General features: G+C 40.7%; 3 protein-coding genes across 3 annotated transcripts; 1 reads left to right on the top strand and 2 right to left on the bottom strand.

Moving 5' to 3' along the window:
• On the bottom strand, positions 1-27984 carry LOC145440242 (putative alpha-ketoglutarate-dependent hypophosphite dioxygenase). Its single transcript, XM_080317817.1, has 6 exons — positions 27575-27984; positions 27388-27513; positions 26744-26896; positions 7686-7901; positions 6403-6582; positions 1-1586 (listed from the first exon to the last, which is right to left on the bottom strand). Exons 1-6 carry the CDS (start codon positions 27695-27697, stop codon positions 1536-1538), a joined length of 849 nt encoding a protein of 282 aa, XP_080173943.1. The 5' UTR covers positions 27698-27984; the 3' UTR covers positions 1-1535.
• On the top strand, positions 13547-14974 carry LOC145441318 (baculoviral IAP repeat-containing protein 3-like). Its single transcript, XM_080319150.1, has 2 exons — positions 13547-14763; positions 14825-14974. The coding sequence occupies exons 1-2, from the start codon at positions 13725-13727 to the stop codon at positions 14848-14850; spliced, it is 1065 nt and encodes a 354-aa protein (XP_080175276.1). The 5' UTR covers positions 13547-13724; the 3' UTR covers positions 14851-14974.
• LOC145441378 (baculoviral IAP repeat-containing protein 3-like) lies at positions 15344-16714 on the bottom strand. Its single transcript, XM_080319218.1, has 2 exons — positions 15555-16714; positions 15344-15493 (listed from the first exon to the last, which is right to left on the bottom strand). Exons 1-2 carry the CDS (start codon positions 16591-16593, stop codon positions 15468-15470), a joined length of 1065 nt encoding a protein of 354 aa, XP_080175344.1. The 5' UTR covers positions 16594-16714; the 3' UTR covers positions 15344-15467.
• Positions 27985-27994: the final 10 nt, after the last annotated feature.

Genomic DNA, 27994 nt, shown 5'->3' with positions numbered 1-27994 from the left:
AAGAGTGTGCGGTACCGTTGTCGGATTTCATTTCAACGATCGGTGCGGAAAAATAATTTGTGCCTTTACATCGCATTAGTTCACTGCGCTGCGTTTCATATTTCTTAGCGGTTTGTGGGGGTTCTTCTACTCTGACATTATTAATATTTGGACTTTTGGAATCAGTGCGACCGGGGCATACCATAACTTACGGTGCGACAATAACATTCGATCATAAATACTCAGCTGTACTCGGTGCTGCAGATGACTGTGTTCATTATAAGTCGGTGGAGAGATTCACCGTTCATGACCAGGACTCATCATTAAATTAAAACCTATTACGTCATTACATTTAAACGGCTGAAGATATTTGCCAGGCTGAAGAAAGACCTCATCTGGAGTCCGCAAATTGGCTACAGTTAATTATTAAACGCTGAGACAAGTTGAACATAGCTATAGTCAAATCTTATTTGTGTGTGAATTGAAACTTGTTATTAAAAAATGTGGTCGCAAATATAAATGCTGGTTTAATTTTTAGGCGTCGCGCCTTTAAACGTTTTCCGACCACTGACTGATCTAGAGCGTTGTCTTGTATTTACTCAGTATAAAATCTGCTTCCATATCGACTTGAGAGTGGACACTGGACATTAGGGTTGTTCTAAACTAGTTTTTTTCGGATTCCGGGACTTCACTGATTAACTTTTTAGGTTGGCTAAAAAAAACGTTACACACCAAATTTGGCTCAATTCTAAGCGGTAGATGTCCAGGTACAGGAATTGGAATACCAACAATAGCTTTAGTAAGCCTTCTTCTGAAATCTCAAATCAGATCGCAGGCCACGTGTTGGTGACCTCTAGCCTAGTTGGCCGGTCGGCAGGAACGGAATCATAATAAAGAACATCGACCTGGCGTAAATCAAGGAACGGAATTTGTCAGCTATGCTAAATAACCAGTAATGTCGCGTTCAACAAGGTGGGTAATTTTTTTGCAGTTCTACAAGAGAGATTCCCGTACTATGGAACGTCGAAAGTAAAATCATAAGACCCATGGATTTTTAATAGCTAGTGCCGCTTTGTTTAACTATAGTTTCTTGCGAACAAAAACGGTGTTAGCCTTTCATGTTTTACCCAAATATTACATAAACATAATGAATACTTTTGGTCGTGTTCGCAAAAAGATATATCGCTAGCCGCATAATAACAATATGATAAGGGATTTCCCGAGTAGCGGGTATTTTTACTTTTACGAAAAGTACGTACTTACAATAACCCCATACGATATAGGCCGAACATGGCTTAAAATAGATGCCGCATCCAGGCCGAATCCTACAATCAGAATTCGCCGCGGTGCCGAAACGACCAGCACCAATTAGTCCCGTATACCAGACAAAATATCATGAAACGTTGTTCAAAATCGGTAAAAATTATTTCATATTCATATGGATATAACATCTTTATCAATTTATGTTGTTCTTTTTTATTCAAATAAACAGGATAACACGCAGAGTGTATCTGAAGTTGCGGGATTCCTACTATAGATTCATGTTCGTCTGAATTTCATTTTCTCGTTTCGTGTCCTTGACCTTCACCAGCTATATCCTCAATGCCCTAAAATTAAAAAAGTGCGATGATTGACTTATAGGAAGTAGTCCAACATGAAGCAATAACTGCAGGCCTACATATATTTATCCTAATTGCACCAATCAATACTGAACAGGCTAACGACGTCAACATTGTATTGCGTAGTGACAGACGTAAATATATCGAGGTGTCAGAACGATACTTGTTAGCCCTCACCATTTACCGTACCACGACCTAAGATATCGATCTCCCGTTCCGACACATGCCACCTTTTTATCACCTGTCCTTTTCTATCATCTTCTTTTACTTTTCATTCAGTGTGCATGCCTTCTTTTTTACATCGCCTACGCCAGGTGGGTGTCTGATTTCGTAGGCTACTCCAATTCGTATCTTTCATTGTATCACAGTCTTGTGGTGTATTGAGATGATGAAATTTTTATCAGTAAATTGAATTGAATTTTATTGATTTGAATCGAATGACTAATATTTGTTCGTCTGGGTATAGACCAGTGTTGGGATGACTCGAGTCATGACTTGACTCGAGTCAGACTCGAGTCACCTTTTTCGTATGACTTGACTTGACTCGAGTCACTTTGCTAAAATGACTTGACTTGACTTGACTCGGGGTATCAGAAATGTGGATTGACTCGTGACTCGGAGCAAAATTCACGAGTCAATTTCAAGTCATCAAGTAATCGGTGTCGATAAAAATCACTGTATCTTGCATAGGGTTGCCATACGTCCGGAATTTCCCGGACATGTCCGGAATTTCACTGAAAAATCTGCGTCCGGGAGGAATTTCTAAAATATGCCTAAATGTCCGGAATTTTGAAGGCTTGAAGTAGGCTCAAAAGTTTTTCGTAAATCAACATAAACAATATTATTTGCCAGCAGATTTATGCTATTCAAAATTATTCTTCGCGCCGCGCGCGAGTTAATTCAACGTATATTGATATTAGTATGGGCACCAGGCATCACCCTCGCCAAAAAATGCAATCAAAATAAATATAAATAACCATCATTTACTGAAATAAGTCTGATTGTAACCGCATTGATAAGCTAACGGGATATTCCTAAAGTTGGTTAAGGCCGATTGGATGCTTCAGTTACAGACAGTACTTCCAAATCTTGGGGTCGTTTGCCTTTATCTGGGGATCGCGATGATGTTGGACGTAATCAGCTTCCTAGGCCGTGAGTAAGTTTAAGCAAGCTGAATTTTTTTAGTAATCAACTTCAGCTTATCAAGTTTTGAGCTGGGCCACGAAACATTTTAAAGTTGGAAATGAGGTCGCGACCATAAAAAGTTGGAAATCACTGCAGGTACATTGTACAACCTGCTGGTGGTGCATTTTATAGTAGGCTAATATACGGAAGAATCAACCTTATTGACAGAATTCATTCATAGTTTTTAACAGTCAAATGCATATAGTAAGTGCCCAAGAAGGTACATCGATTACTCTATGGTGGGGCCCAACATCAGTGCTTTTTAGGGCGGGAGGGGCAGAAAAATGTTGTTTCGGACCGGATTAAAACAGACAACCAGATAACCGCACCAACCTAACAGTATAACAGGGCTGTCAAACACAATCCCAATAGGCCAGACGATTTCATCCGGCCCGTGGAGAAATGTATTGCAGACCCTAGCAAGTAGCAATCACCAAAGCTCATATTACAGATGGCCCAATTCATGACCTATGTTCCACTCCTTTCGTATTTTGTATACAGTCGATGGGCAATGCTTTGCTTGTGTGACGTTATATTGACACCTCATTTTTGAATCCGCTAGTGGGCGCTAAAGATTGTCCGGAATTTGCTTCACAAAAATATGGTAACCCTAATCTTGCATATGGTCGGATTGTTCGCGAAACGCCAGCGTAACCCGTGAAAGTGAGCAATCATTCAATGATTTAATGAGCATCCATTGTTCTCTCACAAATAAATTGACCACAAACGAGGTGATCGAAGCTTACAGCTTACGTTGTGTCGTAAACTAATATAGTAAAGTAATTGAACAGCAAAATGTCTATTTCTGTTCTTACCTTAATCAAACCTTTTGTTTTATTGATATTGAATTCGAATATAGTTTATATAGTTCTCAACCATTGGCGCAGGCTCCTATTGTATCATATCAATTTGTAAGTGGGTAATGTATTGCATCTTATCAATTCGTTTCTCTATTCTGCTGCGGGAACTATAAACTGAGGCTATGCAATTACTTACGTAGTTTAACAGTTCTACATATATGTGAGCGATACAGCGTGTATATTTAACTCTACATTCGTTCATCGATTCAGAATCAATGACCACTCAATCTGTATTTCAGACAGCTAGCTAAATGCAATGACCTAATCATGCCCCACTTCGAAAAGACAACTTGACTTGAATTGTGACTTGGCTCGTGACTTGACTTGACTTGACTCGACTTGACTCGAGTCACTTCCGAAAATCGGGTGACTTGACTTGACTCGAGTCACCTTCGAAAATCGGTTGACTTGACTTGACTCGAGTCAAAATATGCAGTGACTCGAAATGACTCGTGACTCGAAGGTAGTGACTTGATCCCAACACTGGTATAGACGTCAATGATAACCGATACCTTGGTGCTTGTATGCCATAATTCGATAAATATGCATAACTGCATATGGGAATGGGAGGTAGGCCTAGTCATAGGCAAGACGACAGGAGGATAAACAGTAAAATATATACACTTATACAGCCACATGACAGCACATAGAATGCGGTTATATATCCATCGGGTTAAAACATGGCCCGTGACCAAATTTCCTAAATATATACTGTAGCCTATACTGTGTATTGTATACTATATACTGTATACTGTACATCGAATATAAATTCACATATGCTGTTACTATAACTACCGACCACAACACGATATAGCGCTTCAGACAAGGGCACAATCTCACTACTGCGCAACGCGTAAACATCGAGGAGGGTCGGTTCGATTTGTTTGCAATAAGGTCAGTTTTGTTTGAAATAAGGTCAGTCTCATGTTCAGAAATGAGGATAGTCGTATTTGAAATGAGGTCAGTCTCGTGGTTGAAATAAGGTCAGTCGCTATATTCACTATAAGGTCAGTTGAAGCACTCCACCTATATCCATGGCCCGATTTCCCAATGGTAACCCAGTACAAACACATCCCAGACATGATGCCCGAACACGCCCCAGACACGATGTCTGAGTGTCGACACAATCCGAACACACCTCAGACATAATGTCCGAACACACCCAAGACGCGATGTCCGATCGTGCCTGGGATATGTTGGTACTGCAACTGACCTTATTTCAAACATGAGACTGACCTTATTTCAAACATGAGACTGACCTTATTTCAAACAAAACATACCTTATTTGAAACAAATCGAACCAACCCTGTAGGAAACATCGCGGGTAATTGATGCTTGATATGACCAAACACCAGAGGTGGTCAAAGTAGTCAAGAAAGCTACTACTCAAGTGGAAGTAGAAGTAGCGAAGAAATAATCTACTCAAGTACAAGTAGTATAAGTACTTCTTCCGTAAGCAACCCAAACTACTTGAAGTAGAAGTAGAATTGACTGGCTTTAAATCTACTTAAGTAAGTAAGTAGCTGTGAAAACGATCGTAATTCGTTCACATGGATTGTCAAAAGCTGCAAATTGACCTATGCGAAAGGTGCAGATCTTGATTCATATTGACGTATACCAGGAGGTGTTCAATTTTCGACAGCATAAGCATTCGTTCGCATCATGAGATGAACATGATAGTATTGATATGGAAAGGCGATACTAATGCACTGTTGACAGGAAGAGCACGTTTGAGAAAATATCATTCTATGGCGCCCTACCCCATATTATAAGGCCCGTAGTTTAGTCGAAGTCGTATCAGATACAGTGTGCACATTTTGCGCGATTAGTAAACTTTAATAAAAGATATGGTGGATGGTGAACATGCCATATTGTGAAGCTTTATTTCCGGAAATTAAAGGCATTACTACACTTGCTTTCATACTTCAACATGTATGTTCCCCAGACAAAAGAACTGATACAAATTAAAACTGCAAGTATGATACCGGGAATGGAAAGTGAAAAATAAATGCTACTTCTAAAAGCAGAAAATGTATTTCCTGCGTTTAGTCCAGAAAGTTTCAAAGGTGGTATGCTAACAGGTCTAAAACTAAAAACAGTCAGAGTCCACTTTTCCAGGACACGTGATAGACTGCTAGATTACGATATGATAAGTAAATGTTAGATTGCGAAACATCAGTTTCAAACGTTATGATGAGCTATATATACCGTGATAAAATTTTCCATATGGGTGACAATGCGGCGTTATCGGAACCACGCAACCCACTGCCTAAATTATATTCACCGATACTTTGGTGAAATCATATTTGTCACTCCATATCCACTGTGGGCGAAGCGCGACGAAAGTTCTGGGCTTTACTCAACTTCTATGAAAATTGAATGTTGATACTCCGTGAAAACAGCCTCGAAATTCCTCAGACTATCTTTCTTATAGGAGGATTAAACTACTTCTACTTGACAAACTGAAAATGGCGAAAAAAAAGTCAGTAGATCACACAAAATATTACGAAGTAGAAGTAGCGAAAATCAGATCCACTTGAGTAGGTACCAGGCGTAGAGGAAAATACTTGAGTACTTCGAAAAAGTAGAAGTACTTCGTTACTGACCACCTCGGCCAAACACACGGTACAGATGAGTTAAGTGAGATAAGTCGAATCCATGGATGAACGGTAATAACAACCAAACTTATTTATGAGGTTGTAAAGTCTTTGCGGAGTACGCTACTGTTAGTGAACTCTGATCAAACTTCAGTGACTCACTTTGCTCCTTCCATGGTCAAAACCGAGTTTTCGTTCCATCTCAACCATTGCCAGCGGCCTGGTGTTTACAATCAAGGCTCTTCTCTTCGATGACGTCTCGTTACCACGAGTGTAATGGACGGTGCGACCTTGGTGCAATGTGCAACTCCCAGGAAGTAATGGAACAGTGGTGAACTCTTCCTTCGTTTTTTCATACATAATAGAGTTAAATTTAGTTTGTCATTTCGGCTATAGGTGATGGATTCAAATTTATTTATTTATTCCTGTAGTTTTACTTCTAATGAATTCTAGTTCTGTGGACCGCAGGTGGAAATTCAGGTTTAGATATACTTATAATGAGGTATAGCAAGCCAGCTTGGGAATGACTTTCTAAGGTAAATTGCGTTGGTAACAAATACGAAAATCATTATTCACAGAATGCCTGCTACAGAATAGCAAATAGTATTGAAGATTATGACAGGAGGAGAAATGCGATTAGCGTCATAAATGTCACCACTGAGTTAAATAAATTCAGCCTATAAATTTCCGACTTTGGGCGCAATTGTGTAGATCAGGGGTGTGAAACATACGGCCCGCAAAGCCATTTCATTTGGCACTCGGACCAATTCTGAATTGACTGATATATATTTATATTACCAATCACATTTGTAACAAATGTTGAGATTTTTGCAAGATTTTCTTCCATTAACTAATCCCTCAAGACAGCAAATGTATAGAGCATATCCATAGGACACAACTCAACTGTTGTGTTGAGGTTTCTTTCCAGTTACTACTGGGAAAAAGTCGGTGACTTTATCACTTAATTTCAAGAAAGCATTTGGTCCAGTCTACGTTTGGAGTTTTACGGAAAATGAAACAAAAACGTAGTTATTCACAGCACCCAAAACGCCAATGCGAAACCGTTAAAAGCAGTTTACATGCAGAATATAGTGGTTATACAAAATACAATGCAGATATCCGTGGTTGCACTGCCGTGTCACTTCTTACTCAAAAGGTCCCCGGCCTGCAGACAAACCCGAATCGCTATTGTCCGCGAAGAAAGGTGTTGCTACTTGCTAGAATGAAACCCCTATGATCCGTGGTACAATGCAATATACTATTATCTGCATATAATCGATAGTAAAGTATTCAAGTGAAAAGAGAGAGGGCATGATTTTGAAATCAGTTGACTTGTGCGGCCCGCGAGCGATTTGAAGGTTTGAATCCGTCCCGTGACGCAATTTGAATTTGACACCCCTGATGTAGGTAGACCCCATGATACAAGATATAAAATAGTTGAATACCTCGGAAGCGAAGCATGTTAAAGCATGATGTCCCTCTTCCACGGCACGGTGCTCACGTAAAGGCTTTTTATGAGATCCATCAATGAATTGCATGCATCCATTTTGTACGGTTGCATGATCCAAAGACAACCAGAACGAGATGGCTCGTTTATCAGGAAGATTCAGCCAATACGACTCATCTTGATGCCAAGGCACTACCGTATTGGTGAATGGTGCCTTAACAATTGTAAAAGACACATTACGTCTAAACATACGAGTTTCAATTAAGTGGTCAGTATTCAGTAACCAACTACATAACATGAGTAGTAAAGAAATGGTGGATATGGCCGCATGCAAGCTTTTAACTTAAAGAAACTAACTTCTCCAATAAAATAAAGAAACAAAGGATAACGGACTTACGCATTTTGCAGGGTAGTTCCCCCCGTGACGGATTGCTGCAGAGGTTTGATCAATAATTTCTGTGGCTGAAGGTGTGATGTCGCTACGGCGAGTGATTTTCGGTTCAAATGAGGGTGATATATGTGTATTCTTGGTATCATTTTCAAGGCTGCTTGCAAAATTACGTAACTCACTATCGGGAGATGAGTGGATTCCTAAACTAGAAGTGATCCTGCCTGGCGATTTAAAACTCGGCTGACCTATCATGTCGATCAATGATTTCCGGTTCAATTGAATACGGGTGCCATCTGCGTATAATGAAAAGTCGTTTGTGTTGAGTAAAGTTTTATTATTAGGTGAGTTTTCTCAAGGTTATTGTAATCTTTGCTGTAATTTTCCGCGTATGACGATCGAATCTTTCTGGGTCTCTGTGGTGTGTAACCCGACGAAACGGAAAAGTTCGCCTGGCGTGACTCGGCGTGTAATGGCGGGTTTGATTGACTGATGGGTATATGATGACAACTTATGCTATGTTTCAAGCGTATGGTCAAGATCACACGAATCGATGTAAAGTCCCACTTGGTTGAATTGTCGTTCTTCGATGGGGGTGGGGGACAGTTGGCTGTTTTTAAGGGCTACATTCAAAACTACTACCGTAACCCGCTGTCAGTCAGGCGCAGAGACGCGTGGATGTAAAGATTTGGTATTATGAAACCATCCTGCTCCTGTTGATATTTTAAAACTCAACTGGCGTATGATTTCTCTTGGATCTCTCGATCAATGATTTCCGGTTCAATCGAGTGTGACTGCAAGCTATCTCTATGGTGCATGGGTTATCAAATCAAACTAGTTTGTGTCATTGAGTCCGTGGTATATCGCATTGATATGATTCTAAGCAGACAGTTTTGAATAACCATATGGGGTTCGATTGCTGCTACTTGCTAGCCGCCATGTTCAAACGGTTGTTGACGACGTCCAAAGCTACTTGCCGCAGATCAGGACAGTAGATGGCGTATGTGCCAGCAGCGAGCTTCGTATACGATACAAACGAACGTCAATTTGGATGGAAAAGCAACGCATTGGATCATCTTACCTGGATTATTTTTGGATTTACGCTTATCCGGACCCGGATTTGTGGATTTTACATGCTACTCGCCAAATAATTTCGCTGGCAAATGATGTCCACTGTCCGCGTTTATCCGGACCCGGATTTGTGGAATTTACATGCTACTCGCCAAATAATTTTGCTGGCAAGTGATGCCCATGAATCAGCCGTGATCGATCAAGCGTGATACGATGATGTCAGTCGGGGTTGAAAATATTCGTTATAAAGTAATCAGTTTTCTTCTGACTCGTGACTCTTGCATCGATGTGGTTCCTGTATCGAGAACTACGATACTCGATTCTATTGTACGCCGACGAATCGGGGCTCGTATACTGTACAAATGAGCGTGAATTCGGATGGGAGTACAGCGCATTGGAGGATTTTTACTGGATTACTTTTGGATTTACCTGTATCCGGACTCGAATTTTTCGATTTTACGTGCTAGTCGCGAAATAATTTCACTGGCAAGTGATGTCCATGAATCAGCCGTGATAGATCTAGCGTGATGCGATGATGTCAGTCGGAGCTCGAAATACTCATTTGGATTAATTGCGTCAACGTAGTCATTTTCTTCTGACTCGTGACTCTTCCGTCGATATGGTTCCTATGTCGAGAACTACGATACTAGATTCCATTGTACGCTGACGTATCGGGTGAGTTCGCCCCGTTTCGTAGGATACTGGTGGAATGACTTAATTTCGCTGAAGACGAGTTTGGGGATATTTGGCGTTATATTTGAGTGATCAAAAACTTATCTCTTGGCAAGTAGACGTACTTGCTGAGTGATTCTAGCCTGCGACCCAAATTCCCATTATCCCTATCCACAATCGCTTGTGAAGTGGTGTAATGAATCGGTGATCCGAATCCAGTCCGGAATTGCTCCTGCTCCTGGGCCCGATCGTAATCACCTTCGCTCAGATGTGATCAACCTGTTGGCTGATATAGACCTACAATCTTGTCATCGTTGCATGTTAAGTTGACCAATTAATACTTGAGCATAATGAGCAATCGGTAAGATATACATCTCAGTAGTACCGTGTTTTCTGTTTCACGGTCATACAAATCGGGTGCAGTTCAGATTAGCAAGAAATTGAGCAGTTTCATTTTCCTGGTACTGCGCTGAAACGCGATAACCACTGGTCAGGCGTAATCATCTGCCATCTACGAAGGATGTTTCATTTTGGTATGGCTGTATATCAATTGTGCATATAAACTTGTATTTCGGCAATCGATGAAGAAAATACGTGACCCGTTTGTTAAATATGTATGTTGTCTGTTTTAGGAACACAAGAAGTGAAGTATATCAACAGTTTGATGTTAAAGAAAATATTATCCATGACGCAGCGTGAATAATGATTTTACCCGCTGCCTGTCGAAATAACGTAGTGCTCGATTCCGCAGCTGCAACACCAATGGGTTGCCGGTTCGAGTCCGATTGAGTTCGACCGCAGAATTCTTATCCAAGTGTTGGAGGTTTATCTAGGCTCCTATTTTTCATATAATCCGTGTGAGCGATGCCTTCTAGAAGCCCAGAAGTGGGCAGTGTTCAAGTCGGTATAGCTACGGGACACAAATGACGAAAATCATCCTGGTGTAAATGACCGTATTCGTAGTCTACAAGCACCAAGAATATCACAAACAACGAAACAAACTCTACCCGCCAGGATATCAACTCCAGCAGGACATATTTTCAATATATTGAGATATGTATATTTCATTCTTAATGTTTTCAATCTTGCAAGCGAACCATGTATTAGGGCAGTAATAATACAAGAATTGTCGTTATCGACCAACGCTCTCAAGGGCGATTTGGAGTATGGAAATCTAAATATTGATTACGACGGTGCGATCTTGGACGATTCGCCGCGGTAAACGATCCTTGATATCAGGAAACAATCAGGCGCAGTCTGAAAATATAGTCGAACATTCGTACCCTGCTACAATACCAAGCACAAAGCGTTATTGGAAAAAATGCGATGAAGCGGCGATCGATATGCATCGTACAAAGACGTAGTAGTAGTCACGCACAAACACACATACACACACACACACACACACACACACACACACACACACACACACACACTAGAATACTAGTCAGATTATAGGACCACGAACTAACATATCGATCCAGTTTTCCGTCCCATGCCACCTCATTTTGTCTCTTGCTTTTCATATTCTCTGCTTTAGTTTTCATTCGGTGTGCATTCCTCTTCTTTACTTTACCTATGCCAAGGTGGGTGTGCGATTTCAAAGACTACTCCAAGCTCCAATTCGTTTCGACACCTTCCTGTCTTTCATTGTATCGCAGTTTTGTGGTGTTTTGAAACGATGAAAATATTAATAAACTAACACTGATACACTAAATTATCCCAAGAACAGCTGCAATACAGAAACGTTTGAGGTCTATATATTTGCGATTTTTTATTGCGTGTGAAGATTTAAAAACGACTAGTAGAATAGGCAGGAGAAGACTGGAGGAGCAAGCTCTAGCACATAATAGACATTTCGTCCATCAGTATTGGTGTTTGTAAGGCAGGATTAGAATCTGTGTAAAATGAGGAAACTTACTATAAATATGAATGCGAGGCATTCAATAGCACCCAAGCAGAGTTCTGAAAAACGTGAGTTGAACTGGATTGGATCCGAAAATGAACAATGCGCAGTGAGCACAATGACTCGGACTCGAGTCTCAACACCGTGATTCGGAGTTGAATATTCGAATCCTGAGTTGGACTCAGTGGTGAATGTAAAATGATTCGACTTGACTCGAGTCCTACCGAATGTTGGGATTAAGTCACCATCTTCGAGTCACGAGTAGGGCTAGGCACAATGATTCGTGTACCCGAATCTGAAACGAGTAATATATATATATATAACGATTCTAGTCGAGTAGTAAAAGACGATTTTTTTTTTCGAGTACTGAAAATATACGCTTCTATCGCCACTGAACGGCAGTTTATCAACGAAAGTCATAGGTTCGATACTAGTTTCAAGTGTGGAAGCTGTAAAACTTTGATTGGTCGTATCGCAGCATACGAAACCTACAGACTACAATACAATGCTACGAAAGTTACTGAAAATAACAAATCGCTGGTATGCCAGCTAGTTTTATGGCTCTACAGCATCACCAGATTTTTATGACTCTATATGGCGGGTGTTTTCAACCCGGATCCAATCATCTGGATGGTAAGTAGCCTATACACAAGTAAGTAACTCCGTCGGTCGGAAGAAGTAGGCGTATCACGCGATATACTTTTTCGTATCATAGATAATGATATCATGCAAATTCTGCACGAGATGTGTCTTGGAAGTGGCACGTAAAACGTTGTTGTCCCCCACCAATATAGCTTCTCTAGATGAGATGTCTTATTCGTTTTGATATCTGCCCCGTTTGTGGAAATCTTCAGCGACTATTATTGTTCTGGGGATCATTTTCGTTGAGTATTAAAATATGGTCTCTCGCAGAGCGTGACGGTCAACAAATGTATGTCTCAAATATTCAGCGAAAACCAGGGTACATTATTGTTCGAGACTCCTATATATGACTTGGAATAAAGCACCGATGCCTTGTCATTCAGAGGCTGCTGTATCGAGAGCGTCCATGGCAGTTGATCGAATAACCATGTGAGAAGATGGTCAAATATGATTGTCTACCTATCTATTATGAATATTCTATTTCGGAGTGTTTCCTTGTATATCCCCGAGAGTGACGACATAGAGTCGACTATTACTGATCTCGCGATGTGAGAATACAACTCGTGAAAAGAAGCTTGTGATCTGTGATGGATTACAGAATATTCCGATGTCAACGCTGACGTTCTTGAAAATGGTGTGATTCGTTATAGTTCTGATCTTGTGTGACTACCCCAAACAGTAGATTATCGACTATAAAACGTTTGTGTAGCTATAATTCGTATCCAAGTTGTAGAACTAAGACATATGACGGTAGAATCGAATGTCATACATAAAAACTTATTCAAATACCTACTAAGAGTGAACATTACAACGTTGAGTCACTTGAAAAGTTGTCGTGGTAGCATAATATTGTTTGTGAATCGATATGGTTAGTAACAGTTGCATTGTTCGCACATTTAATGCTCTTTATCGATATCGGATCGGCTTATGAAATATCAGTGTGAGAACCAAGTGCGTGCCAACTGCCCTTTGTCGATGGAAATAAACACCTGTCTCCCGTATTGCTGTCAGAAAACAATCTGTTTTCATGAAATACGCATATTTGCACGCCAAGTCCTGCTAATTTTGTTGCCCGTTCGTTTTTGCATTGACATTAAGTGTCTTGTATCGCTCCTTTGGCGATGGTAATTTGGCGGAAAAAGTCAGCACCTAAGATTAAGCACCTAAGATCAAAAAAATCAACCAGAGAACGAGCTGTTTCTCCGTGACCTTTCAATATTCACCTATGGTTTTGAATTCACAGCAAATGACATTATTGTTGACAATATGTGAATTGCTATCGAAGATTCGTAGTAATGGTTTTGTCTGTTTTTAGGATGATATATTTCTCAAACAGTTTCCCAAAATGAGAGACTGTTATGGAAAGACACTTCGATCCGGATCCGCCAGTACAGGGATGCGTATATATCGCGTCGGGTTCTCACCGCTCCGAATTATATAGACTCGCAACGTTCGCCAGGTTTTCGAGACTGTCGTACGTAAAGCGTGCAGATTTAGCATCTGACGGATATTACTGGCTAGGGTTCGAAGACAAAATTAAATGTTTCGGATGCAGTATTTCACTCGAAAAATGGATTGAAAAGGATACGAATGTAAGTTGTCATGAAGCGAGTTGTGTTCGAGACGTATTCAATATTCCCGTTGAAAGATCGAATTTCAGGAGTCTATTAAGGGAGTTTAAGCTCCAAATCGAGACACCGCAAGTCAATAACAGCGACATAAAACTTGCGAATATCATTGACCGAGAACACGCGTGTTTAATTAAGAACCTCGACTTGAAAAGGGAATCGAAGCGACGCGAAACCTTCAAGAAATGGCCTAGCTATCCAATACCCCACGCAGTAGGCGAGTTGGCGAAACAAGGGTTTTTCTATCTCGGTAACTTAGACAGAACGCAGTGCTTTAGCTGCTTCGGTGTTCTTCGCAACTGGAAACCCATAGACGACGTATCGGAAATACACCTTACACATTTTCCAAAATGTACTTTCGCACGTGGTAGCTTTTCAGGAAATATCGCACTAGCTGAGCAAGACCGCGGTAATTTGGATGACTTACTTCACGAGAAAATACGACGGCTCACTATCAATGTGAAAGAACCAGATGAGCCCTCCGAGGATGAAAAACACTATCTTGCTGAACTATTCCCTTGCCTTAACCCCGCGAATCCTGTAATGTCGTCCTTGTCACGAAGAATAGCAACCTTCGACGAAGGTTGGGATCCCGCTAAAATCAATGCTAGCGTTGAGCAATTAGCAAATGCGGGGTTTTATTACATCGACTCGGACAAGACGAAATGTTTTTACTGCAATGGTGGACTTCGGTGGGACCGGACAGACGAGGTTTGGACGGAACATGCTAAATGGTTTCCGCAATGCGAGTACGTACTTCGTATGAAAGGTATCGAATTCGGGCGACGCATCGAAAACACATATCCAAATCTCAACCGTCCGATTATTAGAAACCCCATCACGAAGTTGGAGTTGACTAAACGACAAAATGTTCTGCGGAATCGTCAATCAAACGATGGATCACCGTTGGATTGCATCGAAAATGGGAGAGGCCGTGACGTGTAAACGATGTGAAATAAACATAAATGAATATGACTATAGCATGTGGACATCTTTGCATTGTTTCTAGACTTGTGGGACTGACGTAGAACGCAGTGGTGGCAGTCATGAAGTACTTCTATTTTTTTTCTCAGGATTGTGGTAGGTTTTACCTAATTACACTAACATACTCAAGTGTCTTGTGTTGGACTACTTCTATTTCTATCAGTTTTACAACCAGTTAGAATGTCCCGTCTAATCCAATTGATAGAAATAGAAGTAGTCCAACACAAGACACTTGAGTATGTTAGTGTAATTAGGTAAAACCTACCACAATCCTGAGAAAAAAAATAGAAGTACTTCATGACTGCCACCACTGCGTTCTACGTCAGTCCCACAAGTCTAGAAACAATGCAAAGATGTCCACATGCTATAGTCATATTCATTTATGTTTATTTCACATCGTTTACACGTCACGGCCTCTCCCATTTTCGATGCAATCCAACGGTGATCCATCGTTTGATTGACGATTCCGCAGAACATTTTGTCGTTTAGTCAACTCCAACTTCGTGATGGGGTTTCTAATAATCGGACGGTTGAGATTTGGATATGTGTTTTCGATGCGTCGCCCGAATTCGATACCTTTCATACGAAGTACGTACTCGCATTGCGGAAACCATTTAGCATGTTCCGTCCAAACCTCGTCTGTCCGGTCCCACCGAAGTCCACCATTGCAGTAAAAACATTTCGTCTTGTCCGAGTCGATGTAATAAAACCCCGCATTTGCTAATTGCTCAACGCTAGCATTGATTTTAGCGGGATCCCAACCTTCGTCGAAGGTTGCTATTCTTCGTGACAAGGACGACATTACAGGATTCGCGGGGTTAAGGCAAGGGAATAGTTCAGCAAGATAGTGTTTTTCATCCTCGGAGGGCTCATCTGGTTCTTTCACATTGATAGTGAGCCGTCGTATTTTCTCGTGAAGTAAGTCATCCAAATTACCGCGGTCTTGCTCAGCTAGTGCGATATTTCCTGAAAAGCTACCACGTGCGAAAGTACATTTTGGAAAATGTGTAAGGTGTATTTCCGATACGTCGTCTATGGGTTTCCAGTTGCGAAGAACACCGAAGCAGCTAAAGCACTGCGTTCTGTCTAAGTTACCGAGATAGAAAAACCCTTGTTTCGCCAACTCGCCTACTGCGTGGGGTATTGGATAGCTAGGCCATTTCTTGAAGGTTTCGCGTCGCTTCGATTCCCTTTTCAAGTCGAGGTTCTTAATTAAACACGCGTGTTCTCGGTCAATGATATTCGCAAGTTTTATGTCGCTGTTATTGACTTGCGGTGTCTCGATTTGGAGCTTAAACTCCCTTAATAGACTCCTGAAATTCGATCTTTCAACGGGAATATTGAATACGTCTCGAACACAACTCGCTTCATGACAACTTACATTCGTATCCTTTTCAATCCATTTTTCGAGTGAAATACTGCATCCGAAACATTTAATTTTGTCTTCGAACCCTAGCCAGTAATATCCGTCAGATGCTAAATCTGCACGCTTTACGTACGACAGTCTCGAAAACCTGGCGAACGTTGCGAGTCTATATAATTCGGAGCGGTGAGAACCCGACGCGATATATACGCATCCCTGTACTGGCGGATCCGGATCGAAGTGTCTTTCCATAACAGTCTCTCATTTTGGGAAACTGTTTGAGAAATATATCATCCTAAAAACAGACAAAACCATTACTACGAATCTTCGATAGCAATTCACATATTGTCAACAATAATGTCATTTGCTGCGAATTCAAAACCATAGGTGAATATTGAAAGGTCACGGAGAAACAGCTCGTTCTCTGGTTGATTTTTTTGATCTTAGGTGCTTAATCTTAGGTGCTGACTTTTTCCGCCAAATTACCATCGCCAAAGGAGCGATACAAGACACTTAATGTCAATGCAAAAACGAACGGGCAACAAAATTAGCAGGACTTGGCGTGCAAATATGCGTATTTCATGAAAACAGATTGTTTTCTGACAGCAATACGGGAGACAGGTGTTTATTTCCATCGACAAAGGGCAGTTGGCACGCACTTGGTTCTCACACTGATATTTCATAAGCCGATCCGATATCGATAAAGAGCATTAAATGTGCGAACAATGCAACTGTTACTAACCATATCGATTCACAAACAATATTATGCTACCACGACAACTTTTCAAGTGACTCAACGTTGTAATGTTCACTCTTAGTAGGTATTTGAATAAGTTTTTATGTATGACATTCGATTCTACCGTCATATGTCTTAGTTCTACAACTTGGATACGAATTATAGCTACACAAACGTTTTATAGTCGATAATCTACTGTTTGGGGTAGTCACACAAGATCAGAACTATAACGAATCACACCATTTTCAAGAACGTCAGCGTTGACATCGGATATTCTGTAATCCATCACAGATCACAAGCTTCTTTTCACGAGTTGTATTCTCACATCGCGAGATCAGTAATAGTCGACTCTATGTCGTCACTCTCGGGGATATACAAAGGAAACACTCCGAAATAGAATATTCATAATAGATAGGTAGACAATCATATTTGACCATCTTCTCACATGGTTATTCGATCAACTGCCATGGACGCTCTCGATACAGCAGCCTCTGAATGACAAGGCATCGGTGCTTTATTCCAAGTCATATATAGGAGTCTCGAACAATAATGTACCCTGGTTTTCGCTGAATATTTGAGACATACATTTGTTGACCGTCACGCTCTGCGAGAGACCATATTTTAATACTCAACGAAAATGATCCCCAGAACAATAATAGTCGCTGAAGATTTCCACAAACGGGGCAGATATCAAAACGAATAAGACATCTCATCTAGAGAAGCTATATTGGTGGGGGACAACAACGTTTTACGTGCCACTTCCAAGACACATCTCGTGCAGAATTTGCATGATATCATTATCTATGATACGAAAAAGTATATCGCGTGATACGCCTACTTCTTCCGACCGACGGAGTTACTTACTTGTGTATAGGCTACTTACCATCCAGATGATTGGATCCGGGTTGAAAACACCCGCCATATAGAGTCATAAAAATCTGGTGATGCTGTAGAGCCATAAAACTAGCTGGCATACCAGCGATTTGTTATTTTCAGTAACTTTCGTAGCATTGTATTGTAGTCTGTAGGTTTCGTATGCTGCGATACGACCAATCAAAGTTTTACAGCTTCCACACTTGAAACTAGTATCGAACCTATGACTTTCGTTGATAAACTGCCGTTCAGTGGCGATAGAAGCGTATATTTTCAGTACTCGAAAAAAAAAATCGTCTTTTACTACTCGACTAGAATCGTTATATATATATATATTACTCGTTTCAGATTCGGGTACACGAATCATTGTGCCTAGCCCTACTCGTGACTCGAAGATGGTGACTTAATCCCAACATTCGGTAGGACTCGAGTCAAGTCGAATCATTTTACATTCACCACTGAGTCCAACTCAGGATTCGAATATTCAACTCCGAATCACGGTGTTGAGACTCGAGTCCGAGTCATTGTGCTCACTGCGCATTGTTCATTTTCGGATCCAATCCAGTTCAACTCACGTTTTTCAGAACTCTGCTTGGGTGCTATTGAATGCCTCGCATTCATATTTATAGTAAGTTTCCTCATTTTACACAGATTCTAATCCTGCCTTACAAACACCAATACTGATGGACGAAATGTCTATTATGTGCTAGAGCTTGCTCCTCCAGTCTTCTCCTACCTATTCTACTAGTCGTTTTTAAATCTTCACACGCAATAAAAAATCGCAAATATATAGACCTCAAACGTTTCTGTATTGCAGCTGTTCTTGGGATAATTTAGTGTATCAGTGTTAGTTTATTAATATTTTCATCGTTTCAAAACACCACAAAACTGCGATACAATGAAAGACAGGAAGGTGTCGAAACGAATTGGAGCTTGGAGTAGTCTTTGAAATCGCACACCCACCTTGGCATAGGTAAAGTAAAGAAGAGGAATGCACACCGAATGAAAACTAAAGCAGAGAATATGAAAAGCAAGAGACAAAATGAGGTGGCATGGGACGGAAAACTGGATCGATATGTTAGTTCGTGGTCCTATAATCTGACTAGTATTCTAGTGTGTGTGTGTGTGTGTGTGTGTGTGTGTGTGTGTGTGTGTGTGTGTGTGTGTGTGTGTGTGTTTGTGCGTGACTACTACTACGTCTTTGTACGATGCATATCGATCGCCGCTTCATCGCATTTTTTTCCAATAACGCTTTGTGCTTGGTATTGTAGCAGGGTACGAATGTTCGACTATATTTTCAGACTGCGCCTGATTGTTTCCTGATATCAAGGATCGTTTACCGCGGCGAATCGTCCAAGATCGCACCGTCGTAATCAATATTTAGATTTCCATACTCCAAATCGCCCTTGAGAGCGTTGGTCGATAACGACAATTCTTGTATTATTACTGCCCTAATACATGGTTCGCTTGCAAGATTGAAAACATTAAGAATGAAATATACATATCTCAATATATTGAAAATATGTCCTGCTGGAGTTGATATCCTGGCGGGTAGAGTTTGTTTCGTTGTTTGTGATATTCTTGGTGCTTGTAGACTACGAATACGGTCATTTACACCAGGATGATTTTCGTCATTTGTGTCCCGTAGCTATACCGACTTGAACACTGCCCACTTCTGGGCTTCTAGAAGGCATCGCTCACACGGATTATATGAAAAATAGGAGCCTAGATAAACCTCCAACACTTGGATAAGAATTCTGCGGTCGAACTCAATCGGACTCGAACCGGCAACCCATTGGTGTTGCAGCTGCGGAATCGAGCACTACGTTATTTCGACAGGCAGCGGGTAAAATCATTATTCACGCTGCGTCATGGATAATATTTTCTTTAACATCAAACTGTTGATATACTTCACTTCTTGTGTTCCTAAAACAGACAACATACATATTTAACAAACGGGTCACGTATTTTCTTCATCGATTGCCGAAATACAAGTTTATATGCACAATTGATATACAGCCATACCAAAATGAAACATCCTTCGTAGATGGCAGATGATTACGCCTGACAAGTGGTTATCGCGTTTCAGCGCAGTACCAGGAAAATGAAACTGCTCAATTTCTTGCTAATCTGAACTGCACCCGATTTGTATGACCGTGAAACAGAAAACACGGTACTACTGAGATGTATATCTTACCGATTGCTCATTATGCTCAAGTATTAATTGGTCAACTTAACATGCAACGATGACAAGATTGTAGGTCTATATCAGCCAACAGGTTGATCACATCTGAGCGAAGGTGATTACGATCGGGCCCAGGAGCAGGAGCAATTCCGGACTGGATTCGGATCACCGATTCATTACACCACTTCACAAGCGATTGTGGATAGGGATAATGGGAATTTGGGTCGCAGGCTAGAATCACTCAGCAAGTACGTCTACTTGCCAAGAGATAAGTTTTTGATCACTCAAATATAACGCCAAATATCCCCAAACTCGTCTTCAGCGAAATTAAGTCATTCCACCAGTATCCTACGAAACGGGGCGAACTCACCCGATACGTCAGCGTACAATGGAATCTAGTATCGTAGTTCTCGACATAGGAACCATATCGACGGAAGAGTCACGAGTCAGAAGAAAATGACTACGTTGACGCAATTAATCCAAATGAGTATTTCGAGCTCCGACTGACATCATCGCATCACGCTAGATCTATCACGGCTGATTCATGGACATCACTTGCCAGTGAAATTATTTCGCGACTAGCACGTAAAATCGAAAAATTCGAGTCCGGATACAGGTAAATCCAAAAGTAATCCAGTAAAAATCCTCCAATGCGCTGTACTCCCATCCGAATTCACGCTCATTTGTACAGTATACGAGCCCCGATTCGTCGGCGTACAATAGAATCGAGTATCGTAGTTCTCGATACAGGAACCACATCGATGCAAGAGTCACGAGTCAGAAGAAAACTGATTACTTTATAACGAATATTTTCAACCCCGACTGACATCATCGTATCACGCTTGATCGATCACGGCTGATTCATGGGCATCACTTGCCAGCAAAATTATTTGGCGAGTAGCATGTAAATTCCACAAATCCGGGTCCGGATAAACGCGGACAGTGGACATCATTTGCCAGCGAAATTATTTGGCGAGTAGCATGTAAAATCCACAAATCCGGGTCCGGATAAGCGTAAATCCAAAAATAATCCAGGTAAGATGATCCAATGCGTTGCTTTTCCATCCAAATTGACGTTCGTTTGTATCGTATACGAAGCTCGCTGCTGGCACATACGCCATCTACTGTCCTGATCTGCGGCAAGTAGCTTTGGACGTCGTCAACAACCGTTTGAACATGGCGGCTAGCAAGTAGCAGCAATCGAACCCCATATGGTTATTCAAAACTGTCTGCTTAGAATCATATCAATGCGATATACCACGGACTCAATGACACAAACTAGTTTGATTTGATAACCCATGCACCATAGAGATAGCTTGCAGTCACACTCGATTGAACCGGAAATCATTGATCGAGAGATCCAAGAGAAATCATACGCCAGTTGAGTTTTAAAATATCAACAGGAGCAGGATGGTTTCATAATACCAAATCTTTACATCCACGCGTCTCTGCGCCTGACTGACAGCGGGTTACGGTAGTAGTTTTGAATGTAGCCCTTAAAAACAGCCAACTGTCCCCCACCCCCATCGAAGAACGACAATTCAACCAAGTGGGACTTTACATCGATTCGTGTGATCTTGACCATACGCTTGAAACATAGCATAAGTTGTCATCATATACCCATCAGTCAATCAAACCCGCCATTACACGCCGAGTCACGCCAGGCGAACTTTTCCGTTTCGTCGGGTTACACACCACAGAGACCCAGAAAGATTCGATCGTCATACGCGGAAAATTACAGCAAAGATTACAATAACCTTGAGAAAACTCACCTAATAATAAAACTTTACTCAACACAAACGACTTTTCATTATACGCAGATGGCACCCGTATTCAATTGAACCGGAAATCATTGATCGACATGATAGGTCAGCCGAGTTTTAAATCGCCAGGCAGGATCACTTCTAGTTTAGGAATCCACTCATCTCCCGATAGTGAGTTACGTAATTTTGCAAGCAGCCTTGAAAATGATACCAAGAATACACATATATCACCCTCATTTGAACCGAAAATCACTCGCCGTAGCGACATCACACCTTCAGCCACAGAAATTATTGATCAAACCTCTGCAGCAATCCGTCACGGGGGGAACTACCCTGCAAAATGCGTAAGTCCGTTATCCTTTGTTTCTTTATTTTATTGGAGAAGTTAGTTTCTTTAAGTTAAAAGCTTGCATGCGGCCATATCCACCATTTCTTTACTACTAACATTCTCAACTTACTCAAGTGTTGTTATTTTCTGACTAATTTAACTTCTAATTCAATTCTTTGAAATTTAAGAACTTTCATTATGCTTAATAAATTCTGTCGAGTGAAAAGTAGATTTAGATGAGTTTTTATCACCTTTTTTATGCGACAGCGCGTCATAACACAAGTAAGAATTAGTGATAATGGCCTTGCATCGCATTAACAGAATATACTTTAAATAGGCGTTTAGAAGTACAGAACTTCAATATGGCAACAAACAATATATTCATATTGCCAAATTTATTCTACTCGAAGCTTTTTAACTGACTCTCATCAGGAGCAAACGTCAGTCATTGCAGTTAACCAAAATCTCGAACGAATTTTGTCATGGTGACGTAATAATAACAAGTATACAGACACACAAACGGTGTATTGTATATTAACAAAGCACAGTTACGATATAACTATGACAGAAACAAATTCCGCTGTAAAAATAGCCGAATGACAACACAACGCCAATGAAACGTTTCTAGGGTGTAGTGTAAAACGATCGGGTGTTGCAACTTTAAAATGGTTGAATCAGGGACCTTTCAAGTTGATCGTAGCGAATTCGCTCCGGATGAAAGTCAGCCGAAAAGCTCCGAGTGCAATAAATTTGGTAATATCAGTATGTTTTTGTTAGAATACTTTCTAAATAACACAGCTTTGTCACGCCATCACTCATTCTGTCCTAGTCGCGAGGATCCATCATGTTGGCTAATTTTGAAGGAATATATATTTACCGGAAATTCACTAATATAGGTCTGCGACTCCGCGCCCTTTACTTCCAAAACTACTTAATTGAATAGCACTCAAGCCTACTGTTCTGTATTTCCACTAGTTCTAGTGGTTTTGGCACGTTTTCGAAATCGCTGCTCCACGGGTTGAATAGGTATTTTTGGACTTGAAAGTAGATAAAAAATACTAAATTATACATGCACCAATATTTCTAACAATATTCACCCAGTGCGGCACTGACAAAACGGCCCTAACCGGACAAAAGGAGTTGGGTTGTTCATCATACTTTTTACGCCCGTGGCTGGGGGGAGGGGTGGGGCAAAGTATTTTTACGGCCCGCACAAAACGCATATATGGAGAGTTACGATATTTCGCAGCTACTGATAAAAGAGTACATATCCACCTGCTGATCAAAAAAGTGTGACTACATTTGGTCGTATGGCGAGTCTACGTATAGTATACGAACCCGGGATATCTTATTCCAAAGCAGTGGTTCTTTACCTTTAGAAACTCGAGGACCAATTACGCAAATCTGCCAGCCTTCGCGGAAGACCAAATTTTCGCTGAGTCATATTATATTATTGTATTAGTATACACACACATCTAACCACACATCTAATACATTACTGTAGATTGCTGGCAGACATGGGGTAATCGCGATTAGTAATCGTAATCGATTACGACGATTACAGCATTTTCAAGTAATCGTAATCGCAATCGATTACATTCGAAAAAAATCCAAAGTTATCGTAATAGTAATCGACTACTTAACATATCTAATCGATTTCTTTGTGAATGAACGATTACTTTTTATTTGTGCAATGAATATGACATAACCGAACATTCGTGAACAAGGAAGAGATATCATACCAGGTTTTTGATAGCGCAAACGGTTGATTTTCAAACGTCACATCTCATTATTACTTCAGAAGTATTAGCTTTGCTCGTCCTTGCGTAAGTAGTATCCACACGTAGTAAATATATATTCGATGTACATTGCTGTGTGATTGTTGGAACAGCGTAAGCCATGTTGTATATCAGGTTATCAATACACTCCAGACGCCACTACCTCGCAGCAAGATAGTAATCACCAGTCTGCCTAGTTTCAAATAGTAACTTATGTATTGATGTTTGGTTATGCTTAGACGCAGTTTGACCGTTGCTGCTTGGCGGGCAGTAGGCCTATGTATGTATACGTATGTATTTGTACGTACACCGGACAAAGATTTGAAATTTTGTACTCGTCAAATAAAACACATTACGATGGTTTAAATCAACAGCTGCTGATATATATCATAACCGAGCCGTTCCTTGCCGTTTATCGTAACGGCAGCTTGCAGTGTCTGTATCAAGTGGAAGGTAGAATTTTGAGTTCACTTTATCTTATTCTCATATGACTCTACTTGAAACGGGCACCAACCGTTATTTCACAATTCTTCACTCTACATTTATACATGTCGCCATATAGCCATCCGCTTATACACCATGTTAGCGTGGGTTGTAAGTACGTACAATCAGGACCAAAACAGTAATTCGTCCTCCACTCCAAACGTTGGTATTGGTAGGGTTGTATCCAAATCACAATGTTCCAAGTCACAAGTCAATCTCACTTTGATAGTTTGACTCGAGTCAAGTCGAGTCATTTTCAATTCACCCGCGAGTCACGTCCGTGTCCAAGTCAGTTAGTATAGGGTCGAGTCTGAGTCATAGTGTTCGACTCGAGCACGAGTCCAAGTCGTTATGTTCACAGATCAGTTTTCAGATCAATCCGGTTCAACCCCCTTTTTTCATCTCTGCTCGAGTGATATATAATGGATCGTATTCATAATATAGTAATTTTCATCATTTTTCACAGTTTATGGCCCTATTTCCAAGTATCAGGACTGATAGACGAAATACAAATAATGTGGTCACTTTACTATTCTTGGAAGTTACATGGAATGTCTGTCTTGGCCGTTCTAGTCTCGAGTCATGTGACTTGGTTCGAGTCATGCAAAATGACTCGAGTACAAGTCGAGTCAATACAAAAATTGACTCGAGTCAAGTCAATTTACGTATTTGAAAAAATAACTCGAGTCAAATCTAGTCACCAAAAAATCACGACTCGAGTCATTACAACCCTGGGTATTGGGGCTCCATAGGATGGTCAGTTTTCATGTTGATCACTGAATTTCGTCAATAATATTGGTAATTGAATTATATTGCTATTCATTCAGATTTACCGGTAGAGCTGGGGGCACGTAATTCCTAATCATAGCATCTGGTATGTTGTTATAATTACTTTATTGTATGTTGTTAATTCGTGACCTTACGTTTTTTATCAAAAGATATTGTAGTCGCCCAAACGTAGCAGACTAAAAGAAAAACTTTCGTGAGACGCACACACAAATTGTCATGCCTTCATTCCTCTGTGAGTGCCCAGGTTGGCATTTGCATTGTTGGGGCTCAGATTGGAAGGACCTAACCATTCGTCACGCCCACAGAGCGCGGCCACTGACAATTGACACATACCCAAAGTTTTGGCAAAGGACATTCTTTGGTAGCACACTTTGTGGAGTTGCATGCTGGCCGGAATTGCATACGTCTTTTGGTGTGTCTTGGCGGGGTAATGACCGCCACCGAAATGTCTATTCCTATAAATTATGCATGCTTTTTTTCTTGAGGGGGATAGGTATGCATTTCAAAATCAAGCTATTTAGAGACATTAAATCCCGAAGCTCGAAGAAAATTTTCAAGTTAATAAACTCTCTTGAAAATACTCAATGATAATTTATGTTGATTTACGAAATACTTTTGAGTCCCCTTAGCGCTCGCTCCCGGCCCTATTGGGGAGTTTGGGGTGTGGCAGTTACGGACCTGGCAAGAATGCAAATCGTTGGGTGCGACGAATAGTCCTGCATAGAGTTGGGCGATGGGTACATTATGACGTAACAAGCAAATGACGTAGGATATATAAAGAAAGTTGTTATCTCATTAGACCTTTTCATCGCAAGCCTTATATTGTCTTCCAATATCTCTTCTGAAATTAGTCCCAAGAAGCAAAACAAATGTAATCGTGATTACTTTTGAAATGTAATAGTAATCGACTACTTCCTGATTTTGCTGTAATCGTAATCATAATCGCGGGATTCACAAGTAATCGTAATCGCAATCGATTACATTCGTGAAGTAATCACCCCATGTCTGATTGCTGGTGTTCAAAATGAACTGTGCATCAACAGAGTGACAAAAAAACAAAACCATGAAAATATGATTTCTGCACCAAACGAAAACATTATAATGAATTTTCATAGCAAATCTGTTGAGAAGCACTTCATCAAATATTGGAGATAGAATCGGCGTTTCAAAGTTATGGGGTTTAGATTTTGAACCCAAACCTCCGTGCATCATTCACAATTCGGCTACTGATCGCGCCTTCTTGTCTGCAATCAATAATGGCGTGTCATCACAAATCACGAGTATGAGTTCCGTGGAATTATACAGATCGTAGGCTATTCCTATAGTAGAACACCGGTTAAAAAGAACGACTATTCTAGAGAGACCTGGGATTTCATAAAGCATCGAACTATAATGGCATGATGTGATATATGCTATCCAGCTGTTATTGATCAATCATTTCACATGTTCATGATATCCTGTGCTTACCTTCGATATCATCATGTCAAAGTCGAATTCCATATCTTCACCGAAAATAATCTTTGAGCATAAAATGGCTCTTTGATGGAATGGTCCATCGACAAGACTTTCCATAAACTTGGAAGGCCACATGATCTGGCATATATTTTCGGAATCCTCGACCTATATTTTGATGATGTGTCATTGAATGATAGAAAATTGTAAGGAAGTAGTCTACGTTGTCAATGAAGAAGTTGCCCTTATTCATCGGGCCTTGGCACTGGGAGATTACAGAAGAATAATAGACCTGTTCAAAAGAAGTCAACAATACCGACCGAGTTTGGTGTTATCACACTGAGATTTCATCGGCAATGCTCCGTCAAATTGGATCAGTAACGTGAGGTATACATTGAGGTATAGTATGGCGAAACTGCACTACATAATGAATAGCACCATGTATAGTCACATATAGCGCACCAAAACATGAACCGGCATCAAAGGGAGCCAAACCAGAATACTGATACGTATAGTATTATGATCGTAGTTATTTATAATTATTTTTTTGTTGAAGTCGATCTTTTGATAACATAGTTGTCATACCTATACCTATAGTACCCACCCATTTATTCGGTGGATATTAAGGCTGAAAAGTGAGCGTTAATATGAAATCCCACCTTTTTTGCTACATGCGATCCCAAATCGTGCCGATGTGTAGAGGCGTCAATCGCGCCACACAGGAATTTGTCATAAATCTTGCGATAAACAGCAACTTCTTTTTCACTGAGTATATCTTGAATTTTCTGTACGTAACAACCTATTTACTTGCCTGGAATATTGACAATACATCGAATATTTTCTAACCAGATAGCCGAGGTCATCGAATGTTGCTTTCCAATCCGTGGTGTCTTGCAAGTCAAACCATTCTTGAGTGGATGGTGAGCTCTCGAACACTGTGCTAACATTATCTACGTTGAAATCGTCCATAACGTTGACGGAGCTTGATGGAACTGAATGCAAGAAGGTGACCTGATAGGATGAGGACTTAACAGTATTCAGATTACATATTCGTATGTAGGCTAGTACGGGTACCACATGAGCTACTCACGAACAAACAGAGGATGTCAATATTTCCAACATGTACGGAATTGGGCGTATCTGAGACTTCGTGCAAATTATTTCGGTGGGATACGGTGTCACAAACTTGCGGAACCGCATGACATGTGGGCGTCGTTCGAATGAATCACGATGATAGACAATAGAAATGAGATATTGCCCCTCGGG

The sequence above is a fragment of the Botryllus schlosseri genome, chromosome 6 (genome assembly GCF_051294905.1).
Source record: "Botryllus schlosseri isolate E-star chromosome 6, Bs_hap1, whole genome shotgun sequence".
Lineage (NCBI taxonomy): Eukaryota > Metazoa > Chordata > Ascidiacea > Stolidobranchia > Styelidae > Botryllus > Botryllus schlosseri.
Note: the sequence above shows the minus strand (reverse complement) of the source record. Positions and strands in the feature narration are given on the sequence as shown.

Coding starts and splice junctions, on each gene's coding strand:
- LOC145441318 (XM_080319150.1), top strand. CDS start 13,725: ATGGAAAGACACTTCGATCCGGATCCGCCAGTACAGGGATGCGTATAT. Junction 14,764..14,824: donor GTACGTACTTCGTATGAAAG/GTATCGAATTCG, acceptor TCCGATTATTAG/AAACCCCATCACGAAGTTGG.
- LOC145441378 (XM_080319218.1), bottom strand. CDS start 16,593: ATGGAAAGACACTTCGATCCGGATCCGCCAGTACAGGGATGCGTATAT. Junction 15,494..15,554: donor GTACGTACTTCGTATGAAAG/GTATCGAATTCG, acceptor TCCGATTATTAG/AAACCCCATCACGAAGTTGG.
- LOC145440242 (XM_080317817.1), bottom strand. CDS start 27,697: ATGGACGATTTCAACGTAGATAATGTTAGCACAGTGTTCGAGAGCTCA. Junction 27,514..27,574: donor TCGATGACCTCGGCTATCTG/GTTAGAAAATAT, acceptor TGTTACGTACAG/AAAATTCAAGATATACTCAG. Junction 7,902..26,743: donor TTGACATGATGATATCGAAG/GTAAGCACAGGA, acceptor ACAATTGTTAAG/GCACCATTCACCAATACGGT.